Here is a 24,137-nt window from a genome sequence, read left to right as displayed (position 1 = left end):
AGAAACATTATTTTTTTTCTTTCTGAAATGCCATGCCCAAATGCACCAGCATTTGAAGAATGAACCCCATGTATGTCCAGAGAGAAATGTCACTGAGAATTTCTGTAAATACACTCTCCCTAATCTACATGTCTATATTTAATTTCTCTTCTTTGAGCTATTCTGTTTGCAAAAGCACACAGCGTATAAGAGAGGCATACACTGTTGTTTGGTTGAAAGTATACACTGTAATAGATAGCTACTTGAAACCCTGAATGTATCTGTAGTAACATGTTAACATTAATGATATTTAAATTGTCAGGTCTTTTGGGTGAGCTTAATGTGTGCCAACTTAGACTCAAGTCCAACATGAAGACGAGGTGTGAGCGTGTCTTTGAGGGAATAGCAAAACAGGGAAACCCAACCCTTCTCAATTAGATCTACACAGAGCTCTATATCACGGAGGGTGGAAGTGGACAGGTCAATAAGGAACATGAAGTGAGACAGATTGAGATGGCATCTAGATGAGCGTCAACACAAGAGATACCAATCAAGTACAACTACATCTATAAACCCTTACCTGGACAAGACAAATGTATCAGAACAGTGCTGACAAAGGGAGTCGCTGGCATTGGAAAAATGGTCTCTGTGCAGAAGTTCATTCTAGACTGGGCTGAAGAAAAAGCAAATCATCACTTGATATTTTCACTCCCTTTTCGGGAGCTGAATCTGATGAAGAAAAACCACAGCTTGGTTGAACTTCTCAATCACTTCTTCATAGAAACCAAAGAATCAGGGATAACAGACTTTGAAAAGTACAAAGTTCTGTTTGTCTTTGATGGTCTGGATGAGTGTCGACTTCCTCTAGACTTTCAGAATAATGAGAGCTGTTGTGATGTCACAGAGCCACCTTCAATGGATGTCCTACTGACAAACCTCATCAAGGGAAATCTCATTCCCTCCTCTCGACTTGCAGCAGCCAATCAGATCCTTCCTGAATGTGTTGACCGTGTCACAGAAGTACGAGGGTTTAACGACCCACAGAAAGAAGAGTACTTCAGGAAGAGAATCTGTGATGTGAACCTGGCCAACAAAATCATAAAGCATTTGAAGTCTTCAAGGAGCATTTCCATCATGTGTCACATACCAGTCTTCAGTTGGATTTCAGCCACAGTTCCCGAGGAAATGTTGCGTGAAGCAGAAAGTGAAGATTTGCCCAAGACTCTGACTCAAATGTACACACAATTCCTGGTGTTTCAGACCAAACAGAGTGGTCAGAAGTATCTTGGAGATCTTGCATTGGATCGTTATTGGAATAAAACTACCATCCTAGCACAGGGAAAACGGGCTTTTCAGCAGCTGGAAAAGGGCAATCTGATCTTCTATGAGGAAGACCTGAGAGAGTGTGGCATTGATGTCACAGAAGCGTCGGTGTACTCAGGAGTGTGCACAGAGATCTTTAGAGAGGAGTTTGGGCTGCACCAGGAGAAGGTCTACTGCTTTGTGCATCTGAGCATTCAAGAGTTTCTGGCTGCTTTAAACGTGTTTCTCACATTCAACAATGACACTGTAAATGTCTGAACAAAACACAACCAGGAAACTTCAGACAGCCAAAGACACAGCTGTAACAATCCTCTACAAGAGTGCAGTGGACAAGGCCTTACAGAGTGAGAATGGACATCTGGACCTTTTCCTCCGCTTCTTTCTCAGCCTTTCACTGGAGTCCAATCAGACTCTTCTTCGAGGCCTACTGACACAGACAGGAATCAGCTCAGATACCAATGAGAAAACAGTCAGATACATCAAGGAGAAGTTCAGAGAGAATCCCTCTCCAGAGAGATGCATCAATCTGTTCCACTGTCTAAATGAGCTAAATGACCATTCACTAGTAGCGGAGATCCAAAGCTACGTGAGCTCAGGAAGTCTCTCTAAAGAAGAACTCTCTCCTGCACAGTGGTCAGCTCTTCTCTTTCTGTTGCTGACCTCAGAAGAGGAGCTGGATGTGTTTGACTTGAAGAAGTACATCAGATCAGATGATGGTCTTGTGAGGCTGCTGCCAGTGGTCAAGGCATCCAGAACAGCTCTGTAAGTACTTTCAATTAAAACTTTTGTCATCAGACAGAACACTAATATAAACAAAGATATGGGTTGATTTCTTAACACATAGTGAGTGGTCTTATTCTTCCTAAGGCTGAATGGATGAAACCTCACAGAGAAATGCTGTGAGTCATTGGCCTCAGTTCTCAGCTCAGACTCCCACACCTGAGAGAGCTGGACCTGAGTGACAATGACCTAAAGGATTCAGGAATGGAGCTGCTCTCTGCTGGACTGAAGAATCCACTCTGTCCACTGGAGGAACTCAAGTAAACAACAAATCCCGAAATCGGGTCAAATTGTATGAAATAAAGTCTCAAGAGCTGTTCATAAAGTTTACGATGACCCCATATGAATTTCAATCACTCTTACTTTCTCTTCAGGCTGAAGCAATGTAACATCAAAAACAGTAAAGCATTGGCTTCAGTTTTCTGCTCAAACTCAAGTCTGATAGAGCTGGACCTGAGTGACAGTGACCTGCAGGATTCAGGAGGGATACAACTCTCTGTTGGACTGGGGAATCCAAGTTGTAAACTAAAGATACTTAGGTTAGTCTTTCACACTGTGTTTATTATCTAACCCTACTGTTGACCCTACCCTAACTGTACCCCTTACAGTTAATATTATGAGATTATGTACACATACTTTCTCAAAAAATGATATTATACTAAATATTCACGACCAATCTGGTAGACTCTTATTTATTGGACATCTAGATGACATGAGTGTATATTTCTCTGGGAGTGAGATGTCTCTTTCTGCAGGCTGTCATTCTGTGGAGTCACAGAGGAAGGTTGTGCTTTTCTAGCTTCAGATGTCAGCTCAAATTCCTCCCACCTGAGAGAGTTGGACCTGAGCTACAATAACCCTGGAGACTCAGGGAAACTGCTCTCTACTCTATTGGAGGATCCACGCTATAAACTGCAAACAGTCAGGTAAAAACATTAACATTGGTTATTATTTCCCATCAAAAAGATAAGTCCTTGATTCTAACTGTCTGTTCTTCTGCTGTTCTTCCAGTGTGGACCATGATTCAGAGTGCTGGTTACAATCAGCACTGAGAAAATGTAAGTCTCAATACCATTTGGAATCAGAGTAAAATGACTGTTGTTTAATGTTACCCAGGGATAACATTTATTTGGAATATACTTATACTTGATTTTCAAAAATGTTACCAATACTCTAAATAACTTGAAATGAAACTACACAGCGATGCCAAACTATTATCTTTATGTGTTATGTATCATCAGATGCCTGTGAGCTCACACCAGACCTCAACACCATACACCCTCAACTGTACCTGACTCGGGAGAACAGGAAGGTGGTGCATGACTCCAAAGGACATCAGAAAAACTATCCTGAGCACCCAGAGAGGTTTGACCAGTGGACTCAGATGCTGTGTAGAGAGCCTCTTTCTGGGCGCTGCTACTGGGAGGCAGAGTGGGAGGGTTATGGGGCTTATGTAGGGCTGACATATAGAAGACTTGTTAGGAAAGGAGGGAATAATGACTGTGTGATTGGCTACGATGACATGTCCTGGAGTTTGTACTGCAATGACAAGTCCTATGATGCCTTTCATAACATAAAGAGCACCCTCATCCTTTTACCGTCCTCCAGCTCCCGCAGAGTATGAGTGTATCTGGATTGGTGGTACCCTTGGTGGTATCCTGTCCTTCTACAGTGTTTCCTCTGACACACTGACCCACCTGCACACATTCCATGCCACCTTCACTGAGCCACGTTATGTGGTGCTATGGCCTTGACTCAGCTATTACCCTGTGCAGAGTAAGACAGTTCTGAGTCCTCAGGCAAGTCACCTCCTGCTCCAGCACACATGTTCTAGTCCTGTTTATACCTGGAGCTATAACATAGCTTTGTCCTGATCTTGTCCACATTCTGATTGTCTACAACTGTCTAAAAATGTAGGCACAATCAAAAAACACATTACCTGATTGTGATCAGATCTTCCTTCCCACCTCCGGAGGCAGACAGGCACCCATTGTGTCTGAATATCTTTACAAGTGTAGATGGATCTGGACAGTAAAACCATTTAAATCATCATCATCCCACCCTCTAAATCAGGCCCCCTTTTGAAGGCCCTCGGATCAACCCCCCCCCCCCCCCCTAAAAAAACGAATGAACTCAGTCGGGTTCTCAACTTACTGTCGAATAGTAGAATACAAGAGACCATTTCAAAATCATTTGCATACCAGAAGGGACGAGGAAATATGGTCACTATGCCGACACAGTGGACGGATGAGAGACACATTTTAATACCATGTGTAGATGCATATCTGACAAAGTGGATACAGCCTGACTTCAGGACTCTAAATCAGTGGGAGTCATTTTTTCTCTCTGTGTTTTTAGTGGAAATAGCCTGAAGAAATGCTGCAGGAAAAATATAAATGTTTAGTAATTTGTCATTGTTATTTTATTAATGTGGTTTGTACATCTGTTTGTCTTTCTGCCCTTTGAAATGTGTTATCCAACAGGTTAATGTATGGTGTGAGTAGCCTTATTAGAAAACGAAATAGAATCGATCAATAAGTGCATTGATTGATGTTTTTATTGAAACATTTTATCTCTCTAGGGATCAGTTCCAGTGTACTCTGCAGAGTGGGAACATGTCCCCATCCCCTCTCTGTCGTGCTCTGTAACTTGTTTAGACAATGACTTCAATATCAAGTGTTAGCCTGTAATGCTCAAATCAGTTTGGTTAACGATTGATCGTTGAGGGAAAATATCTAAAAATGTATGTGATGATCAGTCTGAAAATGAAGGAGTTGTTATTGTTAACACCAGGAGGACACCATCTTAGTTCAAACAGTCATGTTTATTGTCTCAGTGCATTTCCAGTAGAAAACACAGCAACGGTATGTTCCAGGGTCAGGTGACGTCAGTGTGAGGTGAGGGAAGTGAGCCAACCGTCTCAGGATAAATAACCAGTCCTCCCAACCTCAGACAGCTAACGCTTTGGCCACATAAGATGATGTCGTGCTTCACATACAGAGTCCTCAATCAGAATACATACCTGTACATCGTTCACTTGGTGTAAACAGTTACATTTATAATGTGAAAGTTCATCCTTCTCCCATTAATGTGGAGTGAGTGTGTGTGTGTGTGTGTGTGTGTGTGTGTGTGTGTGTGTGTAATCTGGGGTATGTATGTGATAGATTATAATAGGATGTAGTTAGTACAGGCCAGGACCCACTACTGTATTACCGTGACATGTAACAACTACAACCCTTTAGATTACATTCACCTTACAGCAGCACTGACATCAACCTCTGTGTGTGTGTGTGTGTGTGTGTGTGTGTGTGTGTGTGTGTGTGTGTGTGTGTGCGCGTGTGTTAGAGAGAAAAACATAAACTTGAGCTGAAAACTAATCTGTTTTTAAATGTAAAAACATCAACACAGGAAGTTCCACCTCTCAGCACAGGAAGTGCCTGCATACAGTACTCATCGCCACGCCAACAGAACTCCCAAGCATGACAATGCATCATACAACATGTAACCATAGAGATAATAAAACAGTATTATATTAATGATAACAGTAAAGATGATAAAAACCAAAAGCGCTAAGTGTTAATATTGGTGGCATCTGGAGGGCACTAGTGTGTACAGGCTTTAGTTCCCTTATTAAATCCTTCATTACTGGAATCAGATGTGTTAATGCTGGGCTGGAACTAAACCCTGCCCATCCAGTAGCTCTCCAGGACCAGGGTTAGTTCATTGACTCAGTGCTCCATTGCAGCGTACAACGTGTGACCCATTCTGAACTTTAACCTTCACAAAAGTGCCAGGTAGAGGGGGCAGAAAGGATTGGGGGGGGGGGGGGGTAAGATACATCCCACCTTAGGCAGGTCTGTAGATTTGGTACTGGGGGGTCTTATATGTGTACATAGAATGGATAGAACAGACCCATGTTCTACAATCCACATGTCCCATCCCTTATTGCGGCACAATAAACTTTCCCATTGCTGAATGTGTGGAACACTGAAAGAGGCACCGCATTCAGCGAGATGATTAAACATTCTGTATTAAATATGGTGTGCCCACCCAGTATACATATTGTGGACCATTTATTTGATTTGTAATGTAAATCTTTTCTATGGTCTCATATGTGTTGGGGGAGGGGAGGGTCTCGACTCCATGGTCTGAAAAGTAGCTTCATCAGGCTGATGGCATCGTGGGTAACCTCCCCTCACACCCAGCCACTCCGCCTGGGAGATCCCGTAGAGCTTTGGAGGAGCACAAGGGAGGAAAGGGTGCTTCTCCCAGGTAATCAGCCTATAAGAAGCCAAGGGACAGGCACCCAGCCAATGAGAAACCAGGAGACACTCCACCTCTCACTCGCTCACCCTCTTCAGCACCGAGGGAGTGGTGTCCATGAAGGACCTGGCAGGGTGTTGTGGCCAGGTAGACTGTACAGGGGTGGGCTGGGCAGAGTTGGGGCTCATCAGCATGGCACTGTAGATGTTGGAGGCTACGACCAGGATACAGAGCAGGATAGGACCGATGATCGCCCCCTCCAGACCCAGATAGTATGCTCCTCCTGCCACTGCTAGACCAGTCAGATACGGGTGGCCACCACTGTATGGGGGGGGGGGGGGGCAGACATCAACACACACTTACTTTAATATCATAACAGATTAGATTTCTCTCTCTTACACACTGATCTCATAAACAGTGAATATGCACAAACACGTACACACACACACACACACACACACACACACTCTCGTACCCTGATATATCGGAGTAGATGGCTGTGTCTACGAAGTAGGTGGGCAGCAGATGGAAGAGTAGCAGTAACAAGGCTTTGACCCCCTCTCCCTGGGCCAGCCACAGGTCACACACAGCGGGCAGCGCGGCCCAGTACGTCCCCAGGAACGGCACTGCACCCAGGATAGCTGCCAGGGCTGAAGGGGGCGAGGGAAGAGGACACATGGAACATGTTTGACAATAGTAAGACAGAAGACTGGAATAGAACAGTCATGTTATAATAGAACAGAATAGAACAGTCTTGTTATAATAGAACAGAATAGAACAGTCCTGTTATAATAGAACAGAATAGAACAGTCCTGTTAGAATAGAACAGAATAGAACAGTCCTGTTAGAATAGAACAGTCCTGTTATAATAGAACAGAATAGAACAGTCTTGTTAGAATAGAACAGAATAGAACAGTCCTGTTATAATAGAACAGAATAGAACAGTCCTGTTAGAATAGAACAGAATAGAACAGTCCTGTTATAATAGAACAGAATAGAACAGTCCTGTTATAATAGAACAGAATAGAACAGTCCTGTTAGAATAGAACAGAATAGAACAGTCCTGTTATAATAGAACAGAATAGAACAGTCCTGTTAGAATAGAACAGAATAGAACAGTCCTGTTATAATAGAACAGAATAGAACAGTCCTGTTAGAATAGAACAGTCCTGTTAGAATAGAACAGAATAGAACAGTCCTGTTAGAATAGAACAGAATAGAACAGTCCTGTTAGAATAGAACAGAATAGAACAGTCCTGTTATAATAGAACAGAATAGAACAGTCCTGTTAGAATAGAACAGAATAGAACAGTCCTGTTATAATAGAACAGAATAGAACAGTCCTGTTATAATAGAACAGAATAGAACAGTCCTGTTATAATAGAACAGAATAGAACAGTCCTGTTAGAATAGAACAGAATAGAACAGTCCTGTTAGAATAGAACAGAATAGAACAGTCCTGTTATAATAGAACAGAATAGAACAGTCCTGTTAGAACAGAACAGAATAGAACAGTCCTGTTAGAATAGAACAGAATAGAACAGTCCTGTTATAATAGAACAGAATAGAACAGTCCTGTTATAATAGAACAGTCCTGTTATAATAGAACAGAATAGAACAGTCCTGTTATAATAGAACAGAATAGAACAGTCCTGTTAGAATAGAACAGTCCTGTTATAATAGAACAGAATAGAACAGTCCTGTTATAATAGAACAGAATAGAACAGTCCTGTTATAATAGCACAGAATAGAACAGTCCTGTTAGAATAGAACAGAATAGAACAGTCCTGTTAGAATAGGACAGAATAGAACAGTCCTGTTATAATAGAACAGAATAGAACAGTCCTGTTAGAATAGAACAGAATAGAACAGTCCTGTTAGAATAGAACAGAATAGAACATTCCTGTTATAATAGAACAGAATAGAACAGTCCTGTTATAATAGAACAGAATAGAACAGTCCTGTTATAATAGAACAGAATAGAACAGTCCTGTTAGAATAGAACAGTCCTGTTAGAATAGAACAGAATAGAACAGTCCTGTTATAATAGAACAGAATAGAACAGTCCTGTTATAATAGAACAGAATAGAACAGTCCTGTTAGAATAGAACAGTCCTGTTAGAATAGAACAGAATAGAACAGTCCTGTTAGAATAGAACAGAATAGAACAGTCCTGTTATAATAGAACAGAATAGAACAGTCCTGTTATAATAGAACAGTCCTGTTATAATAGAACAGAATAGAACAGTCCTGTTATAATAGAACAGAATAGAACAGTCCTGTTAGAATAGAACAGTCCTGTTATAATAGAACAGAATAGAACAGTCCTGTTATAATAGACCAGAATAGAACAGTCCTGTTATAATAGCACAGAATAGAACAGTCCTGTTAGAATAGAACAGAATAGAACAGTCCTGTTAGAATAGGACAGAATAGAACAGTCCTGTTATAATAGAACAGAATAGAACAGTCCTGTTATAATAGAACAGAATAGAACAGTCCTGTTATAATAGAACAGAATAGAACTGTCCTGTTATAATAGAACAGAATAGAACTGTCCTGTTAGAATAGAACAGAATAGAACAGTCCTGTTAGAATAGAACAGAATAGAACAGTCCTGTTAGAATAGAACAGAATAGAACATTCCTGTTATAATAGAACAGAATAGAACAGTCCTGTTATAATAGAACAGAATAGAACAGTCCTGTTATAATAGAACAGAATAGAACAGTCCTGTTAGAATAGAACAGTCCTGTTAGAATAGAACAGAATAGAACAGTCCTGTTATAATAGAACAGAATAGAACAGTCCTGTTATAATAGAACAGAATAGAACAGTCCTGTTATAATAGAACAGAATAGAACAGTCCTGTTAGAATAGAACAGAATAGAACAGTCCTGTTAGAATAGAACAGTCCTGTTATAATAGAACAGAATAGAACAGTCCTGTTAGAATAGAACAGAATAGAACAGTCCTGTTAGAATAGAACAGAATAGAACAGTCCTGTTATAATAGAACAGAATAGAACAGTCCTGTTAGAATAGAACAGAATAGAACAGTCCTGTTATAATAGAACAGAATAGAACAGTCCTGTTATACAAGTTATTCATCTAATAGTTTGGACACAAGGAGGGTTTTCCTCGTTTCCAGTCTAGTCAGTCAAACATCAGCAAGTTAAGATGTTCTATTTGATCAATCAGTTTTGAACACACTCACCAGAGGGGATGAAGACGATGTGGATGCCGAAGATGGTGTGTGTCAGCCAGGTGTAGAGACCATAGAACCCTGCCATCTTCAGAGAGGCATCAAACACCCCTCTAAAACACACACAATTAAATAAACATATGTTTTAACATTTCTAATGTCAAATGTGTGCAGTGTGTGTGTGGACGTATTTAAATATTCTTGTGGGGTTTGGAGCTAGGGTTAGGTTTAGGTTTAGGTTTAAGAGCTAGGGTTAGGTTTTGGAGCTAGGGTTAGGTTTAGGAGCTAGGGTTAGGTTTAAGAGCTAGGGTTAGGTTTAGGAGCTAGGGTTAGGTTTAAGAGCTAGGGTTAGGTTTAAGAGCTAGGGTTAGGTTTAAGAGCTAGGTTTAGGAGCTAGGGTTAGGAGCTAGGGTTAGGTTTAAGAGCTAGGGTTAGGTTTAGGAGCTAGGGTTAGGTTTAAGAGCTAGGGTTGGGTTTAGGAGCTAGGGTTAGGAGCTAGGGTTAGGTTTAAGAGCTAGGGTTAGGTTTAGGAGCTAGGGTTAGGTTTAAGAGCTAGGGTTGGGTTTAGGAGCTAGGGTTAGGTTTAGCGTTCAGGTTAGGTTTTTGGTTTACTTTGAGGGTTACAGTTCCGGTTAGTGTAAGTGTATGGGTTAGGGTAAGTGTACGGATTAGGGGTTAGGGAAAATAGGATTTAGAATGGGACTGAATTGTGTGTCCCCACAAGGTTAACGGTATAAGACTGTGCGTGTCTGTATGTTTATGGGTGTGCTGTGTGTGTACCTGATGGCCTCCTCTACAGACTGTCCTATGATGTTAGAGGATGGTCCGGGCTGGGACAGAGGAGTGAGGCTGATCACCCATTTGACAGGCTCGTAGTACTCTCCACTGGAACTCAGCAGGTAGAACAACGTGGTCAGGAATATCACCTACACACACACACACACACACAAAAGAACACACACACACGGACACACACTCAACAGTGTAAATAATAAGGTATAAAGGAGGAGGCACACAGAGAGAGCTATGTGTGTGTTACCAGGCTGAGGGCGAAGTTGAGTAGAGCTGTGCCGCTGTGGAAGAGGACAGTGAGGAGTGTGGTCGTTGTGGAGATCAGCAGCCCAACGTTCCGACTCATCACCACCCACAGAGACTCCACTATCTATAACAGAGAATACGCATGTTACACACACACACACACACAGACACGTTACACACACACACACACACACGTGTACTCACAGAGACTCCACTATCTATAACAGAGGATACACACATTACACACACACACATGTTACACACACACACACGTGTACTCACAGAGAGCAGTGTTTCTATGTTCTCCTGAGCGAAGGAGGCGATGTCCTGCCAGTCTAAGATCTCTCCCAGCCAGCTGTTCTGTCTCTGGACAAGCTTCTGACCACCACTACGGTTACGCCCTCCTGTATGGGTTACATTCTGAGACAGAAACGCCATACAGACATACATGTAAGCACACAGACACACACACAGACATACACGTAAGCACACAGACACACACGTAACCACACAGACATACACGTAAGCACACAGACACACACACAGACATACACGTAACCACACAGACACACACACAGACATACACGTAAGCACACAGACATACACGTAACCACACAGACACACACAGACACACACACAGACATACACGTAAGCACACAGACACACACGTAAGCACACAGACACACACACAGACATACACGTAAGCACACAGACATACACACAGACATACATGTAAGCACACAGACACACACACAGACATACACGTAACCACACAGACACACACAGAGACACACAGACATACATGTAAGCACACAGACACACGCACGCACGCTCGCGCGCACACACACACACAGACATACACATAAGCACACAGACACGCAGATGGTGTTGGAAGAGTGAGACATGCATGAATGTATAGTGTAGTTCTGGTCTGTGTTTATAAGGGGTAATCAGTGTTTCAGTCTATATATTCTCAAGCCAAACATGATGATGTGACCATGTGAACCCCCCTATACTATGGTCTGATGGACCAGAACACCCCCCTGCGTTACCTTGACAAACCAGGAGTGGTACAGTCTGTCCCACAGTTCCAGAACCTGCTTCTCTATGACAGCTGTGTGGTTCCCCTTTTCACCAAGCATCTTATGGAGCTACACACACACCACACACACACAATCAGTGATTTTACCAGTGTGTCTCCACCCCCCCCCCCCCTCTATTTCCATCTCTCTCCTGTTGTCTCTCTTACCTTGAATGTTATCCATTCTCGACCGTGCTGGTAGACGTTAGTGGCAGCTGAGTTCATAGCTTTCTGGATGACCTGTGCCTCAGGGAGCCAACTGGAGGAGAGAGAAAGAGTCAGGGACTGATTTACCAATAAAGCACCCTGTTCAGCTGTTGAGTGATGTCTATGAGGATCCAGGGGGTTATCACCACAGGGTGGTGTGATGTCTATGAGGAGCCAGGGGTTATCACCACAGGGTGGTGTGATGTCTATGAGGCCCAGGGGGTTATCACCACAGGGTGGTGTGATGTCTATGAGGCAGGGGGTTATCACCACAGGATGGTGTGATGTCTATGAGGAGCCAGGGGGTTATCACCACAGGATGGTGTGATGTCTATGAGGCCCAGGGGGTTATCACCACAAGCTGGTGTGATGTCTATGAGGCCCAGGGGGTTATCACCACAGGATGGTGTGATGTCTATGAGGAGCCAGGGGGTTATCACCACAGGATGGTGTGATGTCTATGAGGAGCCAGGGGGTTATCACCACAGGGTGGTGTGATGTCTATGAGGAGCCAGGGGGTTATCACCACAGGGTGGTGTGATGTCTATGAGGGGCAGGGGGTTATCACCACAGGCTGGTGTGATGTCTATGAGGAGCCAGGGGGTTATCACCACAGGGTGGTGTGATGTCTATGAGGGGCAGGGGGTTATCACCACAGGGTGGTGTGATGTCTATGAGGGGCAGGGGGTTATCACCACAGGGTGGTGTGATGTCTATGAGGCCCAGGGGGTTATCACCACAGGCTGATGTGATGTCTATGAGGAGCCAGGGGGTTATCACCACAGGGTGGTGTGATGTCTATGAGGGGCAGGGGGTTATCACCACAGGGTGGTGTGATGTCTATGAGGCCCAGGGGGTTATCACCACAGGCTGGTGTGATGTCTATGAGGAGCCAGGGGGTTATCACCACAGGATGGTGTGATGTCTATGAGGAGCCAGGGGGTTATCACCACAGGGTGGTGTGATGTCTATGAGGGGCAGGGGGTTATCACCACAGGGTGGTGTGATGTCTATGAGGAGCCAGGGGGTTATCACCACAGGGTGGTGTGATGTCTATGAGGCCCAGGGGGTTATCACCACAGGGTGGTGTGATGTCTATGAGAGGCCCAGTCCACTGCTCACTTAGTTAACCCCCAGGCCCAGTCCACTGCTCACCTAGTTAACCCCCAGGCCCAGTCCACTGCTCACCTAGTTAACCCCCAGGCCCAGTCCACTGCTCACCTAGTTAACCCCCAGGCCCAGTCCACTGTTCACCTAGTTAACCCCCAGGCACAGTCCACTGCTCACCTAGTTAACCCCCAGGCCCAGTCCACTGATCACCTAGTTAACCCCCAGGCCCAGTCCACTGCTCACCTAGTTAACCCCCAGGCCCATTCCACTGCTCACCTAGTTAACCCCCAGGCCCAGTCCACTGATCACCTAGTTAACCCCCAGGCCCAGTCCACTGATCACCTAGTTAACCCCCAGGCCCAGTCCACTGATCACCTAGTTAACCCCCAGGCCCAGTCCACTGCTCGCCTAGTTAACCCCCAGGCCCAGTCCACTGCTCACCTAGTTAACCCCCAGGCCCAGTCCACTGCTCACCTAGTTAACCCCCAGGCCCAGTCCACTGTTCACCTAGTTAACCCCCAGGCCCAGTCCACTGCTCACCTAGTTAACCCCCAGGCCCAGTCCACTGCTCACCTAGTTAACCCTCAGGCCCAGTCCACTGCTCACCTAGTTAACCCTCAGGCCCAGTCCACTGATCACCTAGTTAACCCCCAGGCCCAGTCCACTGATCACCTAGTTAACCCCCAGGCCCAGTCCACTGCTCACCTAGTTAACCCCCAGGCCCATTCCACTGCTCACCTAGTTAACCCCCAGGCCCAGTCCACTGATCACCTAGTTAACCCCCAGGCCCAGTCCACTGATCACCTAGTTAACCCCCAGGCCCAGTCCACTGATCACCTAGTTAACCCCCAGGCCCAGTCCACCGCTCTGTCAGAGCTGAGTGCCTTTGAGCCGTCTGTACCATGAAGAGATGAATGTTGGGTAAATAAAGCAGTTCTGGCTGGATGACAATCTATTCAACCTCCAGTGCCTCCAAGCCACCAGCAAGACCTCAACTCAACACATCTTTGCAATATCTACTCTCCCACTCACCAGAATTCATGTAGCATTCACTGAGCCTGTCTCCTCCATCTACAACTCCATCAGTCTCAGCAAGACACACATCATTGGTCAACAACTCACCATATATCAAGAAGAGCCCACCTTCCACATCATTGGTCAACAACTCACCCCCCAGCAAGAAGAGTTCACTTTCCACATTAATGGTCAACAACTCACCCCCCAGCAAGAACAGCCCACCTTTCCCAGTAGCCGCCAAATAGAAAAAGTAGCCAGCGATGTTGCACAGCGCGTTCAGCCAATGGTGCTGGAAAAAATTGAGTTTATTAAGACTTAAAGATATTGAAGGAGGGAAATTACAACTTTTCAGCCTGAATGAAGGACGTTTTATGTGCGAGCCAGTCCACCACACAGTAATCACACCTCTGTGACAATTGGGAGTAACGTCCTCATCAATATTGATGGACAGCCAAGTGTACAAGGTGTGTGTGTGTGTGTGTGTGTGTGTGTGTGTGTGTGTGTGTGTGTGTGTGTGTGTGTCTCTTACTTGGCCCATTCTGGATGGCTGGACACAGTCTCGTTGATAAGGTTACTGGTGACCTCTATTAGCCTACTATGCGCCATCACTCCGCGTGGCTGGCTAAGTAAATAGCCTACTATGCGCCACCAGTCCGCGTGGCTGGCTAAGTAAATAGCCTACTATGCGCCACCAGTCCGCGTGGCTGGCTAAGTAAATAGCCTACTATGCGCCACCACTCCGCGTGGCTGGCTAAGTAAATAGCCTACTATGCGCCATCACTCCGCGTGGCTGGTTAAGTAAATAGCCTACTATGCGCCATCACTCCGCGTGGCTGGCTAAGTAAATAGCCTACTATGCGCCACCACTCCGCGTGGCTGGCTAAGTAAATAGCCTACTATGCGCCACCACTCCGCGTGGCTGGCTAAGTAAATAGCCTACTATGCGTCACCACTCTGCGTGGCTGGCTAAGTAAATAGCCTACTATGCGCCACCACTCCGCGTGGCTGGCTAAGTAAATAGCCTACTATGCGCCACCACTCCGAGTGGCTGGCTAAGTAAATAGCCTACTATGCGCCACCACTCCGCGTGGCTGGCTAAGTAAATAGCCTACTATGCGCCACCACTCCGCGTGGCTGGCTAAGTAAATAGCCTACTATGTGCCACCACTCCGCGTGGCTGGCTATGTAAATAGCCTACTATGCGCCACCACTCCGCGTGGCTGGCTAAGTAAATAGCCTACTATGCGCCACCACTCCACGTGGCTGGCTATGTAAATAGCCTACTATGCGCCACCACTCCACGTGGCTGGCTATGTAAATAGCCTACTATGCGCCACCACTCTGCGTGGCTGGCTAAGTAAATAGCCTACTATGCGCCACCACTCCGCGTGGCTGGTTAAGTAAATAGCCTACTATGCGCCACCACTCCGCGTGGCTGGCTATGTAAATAGCCTACTATGCGCCACCACTGCGCGTGGCTGGCTAAGTAAATAGCCTACTATGCGCCACCACTCCGAGTGGCTGGCTAAGTAAATAGCCTACTATGCGCCACCACTCCGCGTGGCTGGCTATGTAAATAGCCTACTATGCGCCACCACTCCGAGTGGCTGGCTAAGTAAATAGCCTACTATGCGCCACCACTCCGCGTGGCTGGCTATGTAAATAGCCTACTATGCGCCACCACTCCGAGTGGCCGGCTAAGTAAATAGCCTGCTATGCGCCACCACTCCGAGTGGCTGGCTAAGTAAATAGCCTACTATGCGCCACCACACCACAAATACATGAATGTGTCAGAAAAAAATCATTCCGCAAAGTCGTAAATTTCACCTTATCGTTACATCACATTACATGGGCGGTGCAAATTCACAGGCATCATGCTCTCTCCCTCAGTGTAAAATCATTTGACTGCAACCACAGATCTGTATATAATGACGAGATGCTCATGTCTCTGCCCAAACAATGGGAGTCGTTGTCCCAAAGATGGGAAGGCAGGTGACAAGCTTAGGTCCAAAATAAGAACATAGAAACGCATTGGACAGATTTTGGCGAGCGTGAAACCTCTCACTTTGCCTCTTCCTCTCTGCTGAATTTCCCTGTTATCACTCACTTTGTGACTGACCGGCGCCTGTCCTATAAATAGATCGCTAGAAGAAGGAAAGTAGCCTAGTTAATATGAAGTGGAAAATGTAGCTGGCTGAAAATGAGTCTGTAACCGGCTGATTAGCTGACTACCGACGCTAGTGGAAAACACTGCCTTCAACATCAATAACTCACCCCCCAGCAAGAAGAGCTCACCTTCCACATCAACAACTCACCCCCCAGCAAGAAGAGCTCACCTTCCACATCAACAACTCACCCCCCAGCAAGAAGAGCCCACCTTCCACATCAACAACTCACCCCCCAGCAAGAAGAGCTCACCTTCCACATCAACAACTCACCCCCCCAGCAAGAAGAGCTCACCTTCCACATCAACAACTCACCCCCCAGCAAGAAGAGCTCACCTTCCACATCAAAAACTCACCCCCCAGCAAGAAGAGCTCACCTTCCACATCAACAACTCACCCCCCAGCAAGAAGAGCTCACTTTCCACATCAACAACTCACCCCCCCAGCAAGAAGAGCTCACCTTCCACATCAACAACTCACCCCCAGCAAGAAGAGCTCACCTTCCACATCAACAACTCACCCCCCAGCAAGAAGAGCTCACCTTCCACATCAACAACTCACCCCCAGCAAGAAGAGCTCACCTTCCACATCAACAACTCACCCCCCAGCAAGAAGAGCTCACCTTCCACATCAACAACTCACCCCCCCAGCAAGAAGAGCTCACCTTCCACATCAACAACTCACCCCCTAGCAAGAAGAGCTCACCTTCCACATCAACAACTCAACCCCCAGCAAGAAGAGCTCACCTTCCACATCAACAACTCACCCCCCAGCAAGAAGAGCTCATCTTCCACATCAACAACTCACCCCCCAGCAGGAGCTCACCTTCCACATCAAAACTCACCCCCCAGCAAGAACAGCTCACCTTCCACATCAATAACTCACCCCCCAGCAAGAACAGCTCACCTTCCACATCAATAACTCACCCCCCAGAAAGAACAGCTCACCTTCCACATCAAAACTCACCCCCAAGCATGAAGAGCTCACCTTCCACATCAAAACTCACCCCCCAGCAAGAAGAGCTCACCTTCCACATCAACAACTCACCCCCCAGCAAGAAGAGCTCACCTTCCACATCAATGGTCAACACCCCCCCACCCCCCCCCCCTTGGCAATGTCTAATTTGGAGAACCTGGCTAGCAACCGACATACCTGGTGTTCCACCTGGGTGTCACACACCTCCAGGACATAATCACAGAGGAGAATCCAACGGCCTGCCCACGAACCCAAGCAGCAGGGGCAACACACTCCTCCTGTGGCAAACCATGCAGGTCTGGCTTTGGCCTGCACAGCCACTGGCACAACCACAACCCCACACAGTAATCACACCTCTGTGACAATTGGGAGTAACGTCCTCATCAATATTGATGGACAGCCAAGTGTACAAGGTGTGTGTGTGTGTGTGTGTGTCTCTTACTTGGCCCATTCTGGATGGCTGGACACAGTCTCGTTGATAAGGTTACTGGTGACCTCTATGATATGAACACTCTCATGATGAACCTACAGAGAGAGAGAGAGAGAGTGAGGTTATGCTGAAAATAGCCTATATCTCAATTAGCTACAGTATGTACAGTGGAAGAGGAGGAAATCAAACTATGGTAAGCTCTGAGGAACACACAGTACCGCACCATAGCAGTGAGCAGGAGACCCATGAGCAGAGTTCCTGTCACCAGCAGGAAGATGATGAAGATACTGATGAGTTTATCCAGGGAGCGCTCTAACCATATGACCATCTACAGAGAGAGAGAGAGAGAGAGAGAGAGAGAGAGAGAGATAAAAAAAGAGAGGGAAAGGTGACAGAGAGAGAAAGAGAGACATAAGTCAGTATCTGCCATTAGGAGTTGTCGCAGGTGACTGGACACATGGAGAAACCTGTGTCCTTCTCCCCTGGGAAACCAGAGACCAAGGCAGACATTCTGTGTCTGAACTAAACCCTACCGCCGCCATCTTGGATCCTGAGAACAGCCTGTGTACACAGACACACTCTATCACACACCATGCATGAGTGCACGCATGTTAAACCCCAGGGCTGTGTGTGAGACGTGTGCTCTGTCTGCAATCTCTTTACACGTCTTTATTGTAACTTTTACGAGGCAGTTCCTCTAAAGGCCACAGAGAAGGACAGTCACTCCCCAGTATTTAGGTTTCTCTATGTCCCCTGCCTTATAACAACCCTATGATACCTTATGACAGCATTATGACGCCTTCCTAAGTGACCTGGGAGTGTGTGAGGTCACTGAGGAAGAATGCTGAACGTTACCATCAGGAGGCTGGAGGTGATGGTGAGATGTTAGTAAGACAGTGTCCCAGTGGTATTACACAACATGGCCACTGACCTGACAGCACATGAAGCAATATGGTGGCAAACTCAGAGTATTGAAACACATCCTGAGTCAACACATAACAGAACGAGAAGCTGAGAGAACTAGAAAATCTACAATATAGACTCTACAGAAATATAGACTACAGCAAAGCTCAGCTCAAGACCAGTCAGAATCAGAATTGGTTTGATGTAACTGCTGTTTTAAAGGTAGACTCAGTGATATGATGGAGATGCACAAAGTAACCAGCGAGTGGGTCAATTTCCACAACAACTAAGAGCGTTGGAGAGAGAGGCTCAACTTCTCCTCTGTTTTGTTCCCGTAGCTAGAACGCTCTATCAGTGTGAAGCGAACCTGTGAACATGCGCGGATACTGTGTGACTGTGTGAAAGCAAAGTCTTGTATCTCACTCATCTCAATATCAGCCGTGCTGCACGAGGCTGAGTCTACCTTTAAAGATGCTAATCTAACGCCTTCACTACAGAATAGTCATTTATATGGATGTCCCCCCCTGTCCAGTATGGATCAGACTCCAACTCAACTCAACCCAATCCAGTACCAGCTCAGTCCCACCCCTCCCAAACCCATGTAACCCCCAGGACACCACCCAGATCTTTCTTTAGGAGGTCTGCTAATGCCCTCCATGGTACAGCTCTTCATTTCCAGAACTATGGAATAGCAGGGGGCGTCTACGCTGTCTTGGTAATAGTAGGGGCAGCCCTTCCCCCCCAGCCCAACCCCCCCGGCACTCCCCTCAGCTTGGTCTGAAGCAGTCTCTTCTCTCCATGCACCTCACACACGCTCAGAAGCCAACCAGCCAATCAAATCACAGAGGAGAAGCTAAGGAAGGTTGAGGAGCCAATAAATGAGCTCTCCCCACCGTAGCTTCACCACAACAGAAGCAGGAAGCAGGGCGGAAGTGAGGTCAGCGAGGGGCGGAGACAGGATGGAGGGATGACAGTGTATGGTTACAGCGTCACTCCAAGCTACTATAGGGCGCTCACACTGCTTCACATACTCTCTTTCTTTCTTCCTTTATCATTCTCTCTCTTTTGTTCTCTGACTATTTCACACTCATACACACTATTCCTCTTCTTCTCTCTTTCATTCTCATTTTGACATTATTTCAGACACACACGTTCATGCTCTCTCTCTCTCTCTCTCTCTCTCTCTCCCTCCCTCTCTCAGCAGAGCTCTCCTCCAGAACATTACCTGCTTGTTAAGCCAATGCCAGAGCTTCAGGAGGAGACAAAGAGACATTGGGGAAATTATTATTTGACAGACCTGTGAAGCAATCATCACATGGTTCCCAAGCACAAACAACACAGATTGTGATTGGATACAGGCAGTAAAGGGGGGCTTTAGAAAACAGGAAGTGATGCAGGGTATTTCTGATTGGATGCAGGGAGTGAATGACGTTCTGATTGGATACCAGATGTGTCAACGTGTGCTTGAGCAGAATACAAAAAACAACAAAATGGTGCTGAGAAAAAGAGAGAGAGAGCAATATGTTTTCTTCTTTCCTCAATGAGGTGTAGAGGTGAAGACGAGGGGGGTGAGAGGAGGGGGGTGAGACAAGGGGGTAAGACAAGGGGGTGAGACAAGGGGGTAAGACGAGGGGGTGAGAGGAGGGGGGTGAGACAAGGGGGTAAGACAAGGGGGTGAGACAAGGGGGTAAGACGAGGGGGTGAGAGGAGGGGGGTGAGACAAGGGGGTAAGACAAGGGGGGTGAGACAATAGGTAAAACAATTAAGTGACATCATTCAGTAGTAATATTAACCTGTAGGGAGATCATTCAGTAGTAATATTAACCTGTAGGGAGATCATTCAGTAGTAATATTAACCTGTAGGGAGATCATTCAGTAGTAATATTAACCCATAAGGAGATCATTCAGTAGTAATATTAACCTGTAGGGAGATCATTCAGTAGTAATATAACCTGTAGGGAGATCATTCAGTAGTAATATTAACCTGTAGGGAGATCATTCAGTAGTAATATTAACCTGTAGGGAGATCATTCAGTAGTAATATTAACCTGTAGGGAGATCATTCAGTAGTAATATTAACCTGTAGGGAGATCATTCAGTAGTAATATTAACCTGTAGGGAGATCATTCAGTAGTAATATAACCTGTAGGGAGATCATTCAGTAGTAATATTAACCTGTAGGGAGATCATTCAGTAGTAATATAACCTGTAGGGAGATCATTCAGTAGTAATATTAACCTGTAGGGAGATCATTCAGTAGTAATATAACCTGTAGGGAGATCATTCAGTAGTAATATTAACCTGTAGGGAGATCATTCAGTAGTAATATTAACCTGTAGGGAGATCATTCAGTAGTAATATAACCTGTAGGGAGATCATTCAGTAGTAATATTAACCTGTAGGGAGATCATTCAGTAGTAATATAACCTGTAGAGAGATCATTCAGTAGTAATATTAACCTGTAGGGAGATCATTCAGTAGTAATATTAACCTGTAGGGAGATCATTCAGTAGTAATATAACCTGTAGGGAGATCATTCAGTAGTAATATTAACCTGTAGGGAGATCATTCAGTAGTAATATTAACCTGTAGGGAGATCATTCAGTAGTAATATAACCTGTAGGGAGATCATTCAGTAGTAATATTAACCTGTAGGGAGATCATTCAGTAGTAATATTAACCCATAAGGAGATCATTCATATATCACAGAGAAGACCAGCTCCTGCCTCTTCAACACTTACCTTAACTGTCCAGAACCGTTACCCCAGGGTAGACAGGACACTACCCTGCTACTATCCGATCAAAATCACAATCACCGTGGATAACAATTGTGTTGTATCTTGTCTACAGTGTTGTATGCATCAGCACCCTCCAGCGGTGACCATAGATAGATCAGGAAGTGGTTTATAAAAATACAGGGTGGCTGTGTGTCTCAGGGAGGTTGGCAGGGTGACTGTGTGTCTCAGGGAGGTTGGCAGGGTGGCTGTGTGTCTCAGGGAGGTTGGCAGGGTGACTGTGTGTCTCAGGGAGGTTGTCAGGGTGGCTGTGTGTCTCAGGGAGGTTGGCAGGGTGGCTGTGTGTCTCAGGGAGGTTGGCAGGGTGGCTGTGTGTCTCAGGGAGGTTGGAAGGGTGGCTGTGTGTCTCAGGGAGGTTGGCAGGGTGGCTGTGTGTCTCAGGGAGGTTGGCAGGGTGGCTGTGTGTCTCAGGGGGGTTGGCAGGGTGGCTGTGTGTCTCAGGGAGGTTGGCAGTGTGGCTGTGTGTCTCAGGGAGGTTGGCAGGGTGGCTGTGTGTCAGGGGGGTTGGCAGGGTGGCTGTGTGTCTCAGGGAGGTTGGCAGTGTGGCTGTGTGTCTCAGGGAGGTTGGCAGGGTGGCTGTGTGTCAGGGAGGTTGGCAGGGTGACTGTGTGTCTCGGGGAGGTTGGCAGGGTGGATGTCTGTCTCAGGGAGGTTGGCAGGGTGGCTGTGTGTCTCAGGGAGGTTGGCAGGGTGGCTGTGTGTCAGGGAGGTTAGCAGGGTGGCTGTGTGTCTCAGGGAGGTTGGCAGGGTGGCTGTGTGTCTCAGGGAGGTTGGCAGGGTGGCTGTGTGTCTCAGGGAGGTTGGCAGGGTGGCTGTGTGTCTAAGGGAGGTTGGTAGGGTGGCTGTGTGTCTCAGGGAGGTTGGCAGGGTGACTGTGTGTTTCAGGGAGATTGGCAGGGTGGCTGTGTGTCTCAGGGAGGTTGGCAGGGTGACTGTGTGTTTCAGGGAGATTGGCAGGGTGGCTGTGTGTCTCAGGGAGGTTGGCAGGGTGGCTGTGTGTCTCAGGGAGGTTGGCAGGGTGGCTGTGTGTCTAAGGGAGGTTGGTAGGGTGGCTGTGTGTCTCAGGGAGGTTGGCAGGGTGGCTGTGTGTTTCAGGGAGATTGGCAGGGTGGCTGTGTGTCTCAGGGAGGTTGGCAGGGTGGCTGTGTGTTTCAGGGAGGTTGGCAGGGTGGCTGTGTGTCTCAAGGAGGTTGGCAGGGTGACTGTGTGTCTCAGGGGGGTTGGCAGGGTGGCTGTTTGTCTTATGGGGTTGGCCGGGGGGGGGGGTGGGCCATTACCTTGGTGTCAACGCGTAGCAGGAACTGAACGAGTCCTTTGATTGGTCCAGGCATGATGGCGTCCTGTCGCTCACGGCCAAACTTCTCCAGTCCTACCCACCATGACGACAGAGTCTTCTCAGCGAATCGCTTCAGACCAAAATGTACCACCAGCTTCTTCAACACCCACACTGCAACACACACACACACACACAAACACACACTGTTATGCATGTGTGTGTGTGTGTGTGTGTGTGTGTGTGTGTGTGTGTGTGTGTGTGCGCTCGCCTGGGTCGGTGTGTGTGTATGTGTGTGTGTGTGTGTGCGCTCGCCTGGTTCGGTGTGTGTGTATGTGTATGTGTGTGTGTGTGTGCGCTCGCCTGGGTCGGTGTGTGTATGTATTTGTGTGTGTGTGTGAGTGAGTGTTTCAGATATTACCAGCCACTGGGATAGGCAGTAGTTGTAGCATCCAGAGATTGAGCCAGACTTGGACCAGTACAAAAGCCCAGGCCAGCAGGACAAAGTAGATATCACTGGCTCTTTGGGACCCCTTCTCCTTCTGGAAGAGACTCCCCAGCTCAGGACGGGCCTGACGGGGGAACGGGAAGACAGAGGGGGGACCGGAAGGGCCAGGGCCCACAGAGTCCACCCCATCTACAGAGAGAGAGGAGGGGGAGGTGAGGAAAGGAAGGAGTGAGGAGAGATGAGAGGTGTTAAGCCATTGTGACTGTGACAGTCAAGACAATGAAGTATATTTGGATTGAAAACGTGATCGAAAGTGGTCGTTAAATCAGTCCAAACCTTCACCATCTACTGAATTAATATAGAATTATGACTTAGAGAGCTTTTTGTGGCTGATGGTTAGTTACTGCAGTACAACGCCTATGTGTGTGTGTGTGTGTGTGTGTGTTATCTGACCTGCGGAGACACTGCTGGTATCTCTCTCGGGGCCCAAGTGGAGGTTACTGCAGGAGATGGCCATGTAGATGGTGTTAGCAGCGAACGACAACACCTGTCCTGACAGCTCACCCGAGTTGCCAGGGACAGGTGGTTTCTCTTGAGAGCCCACGATGAGGAGCGTGACCACGATTACAAACACAGGAACTCTCCACGAGCCAGTCAGAGACACTAGAGAGAGAGGCATGGGGGAGAGGGGGGGGGGGGTATATGGTGAGAGGGGACTATGTCAGTGTGATGATTAATAAACAGTAGACTCCTTTTGAAACTACATCAGAATGTACTACTACCCCCCCCGTAAATACCTCTGTCCTAGCAGTGCTTCAGCTCTCATCAGAATGTACTACTACCCCCCCCCCCACCCCCCCCCGTAAATACCTCTGTCCTAGCAGTGCTTCAGCTCTCATCAGAATGTACTACTACCCCCCCACCCCCCCTGTAAATACCTCTGTCCTAGCAGTGCTTCAGCTCTCATCAGAATGTACTACTACCCCCCCCGTAAATACCTCTGTCCTAGCAGTGCTTCAGCTCTCATCAGAATGTACTACTACCCCCCCCCCCCCTGTAAATACCTCTGTCCTAGCAGTGCTTCAGCTCTCATCAGAATGTACTACTACCCCCCCCCCCCGTAAATACCTCTGTCCTAACAGTGCT

The 24,137-nt window shown here is 46.7% G+C and overlaps 1 protein-coding gene and 1 long non-coding RNA gene across 5 annotated transcripts in view; one reads left to right on the top strand and one right to left on the bottom strand.

Annotated features, from left to right (window-relative positions):
• Positions 1-2,767: 2,767 nt before the first annotated feature.
• LOC109900321 (uncharacterized) lies at positions 2,768-4,179 on the top strand. Its single transcript, XR_004206630.1, has 3 exons — positions 2,768-3,008; positions 3,094-3,140; positions 3,324-4,179. It is a non-coding gene; the product is annotated as an uncharacterized LOC109900321 (long non-coding RNA).
• Positions 4,180-4,887: 708 nt separating this feature from the next.
• Positions 4,888-24,137, bottom strand: part of tmem245 (transmembrane protein 245) — a 26,642-nt gene continuing 7,392 nt past the window's right edge. Inside the window, exons 3-17 of one of the 4 annotated variants that reach the window (XM_031811888.1) lie at positions 23,445-23,654; positions 22,965-23,180; positions 22,548-22,717; positions 19,701-19,724; positions 17,796-17,900; positions 17,638-17,667; positions 14,532-14,584; positions 11,837-11,927; positions 11,640-11,738; positions 10,870-11,007; positions 10,589-10,711; positions 10,330-10,475; positions 9,562-9,662; positions 6,821-6,995; positions 4,888-6,666 (exon numbers count right to left, since the gene is read on the bottom strand). In XM_031811888.1, coding sequence (XP_031667748.1) covers positions 6,423-6,666; positions 6,821-6,995; positions 9,562-9,662; positions 10,330-10,475; positions 10,589-10,711; positions 10,870-11,007; positions 11,640-11,738; positions 11,837-11,927; positions 14,532-14,584; positions 17,638-17,667; positions 17,796-17,900; positions 19,701-19,724; positions 22,548-22,717; positions 22,965-23,180; positions 23,445-23,654 — 1,925 coding nt within the window. In that variant the 3' untranslated portion in view covers positions 4,888-6,422. Of the gene's footprint in view, positions 6,667-6,820; positions 6,996-9,561; positions 9,663-10,329; positions 10,476-10,588; positions 10,712-10,869; positions 11,008-11,639; positions 11,739-11,836; positions 11,928-14,531; positions 14,585-17,584; positions 17,668-17,795; positions 17,901-19,700; positions 19,725-22,547; positions 22,718-22,964; positions 23,181-23,444; positions 23,655-24,137 lie in introns of all 4 variants that reach the window. The other 3 variants (XM_031811889.1, XM_031811890.1, XM_031811891.1) reach the window with 3 other exon arrangements.

Source organism: Oncorhynchus kisutch, unplaced genomic scaffold (assembly GCF_002021735.2).
Source record: "Oncorhynchus kisutch isolate 150728-3 unplaced genomic scaffold, Okis_V2 Okis02a-Okis13b_hom, whole genome shotgun sequence".
Taxonomy (NCBI): Eukaryota; Metazoa; Chordata; class Actinopteri; order Salmoniformes; family Salmonidae; genus Oncorhynchus; species Oncorhynchus kisutch.
Note: the sequence above shows the minus strand (reverse complement) of the source record. Positions and strands in the feature narration are given on the sequence as shown.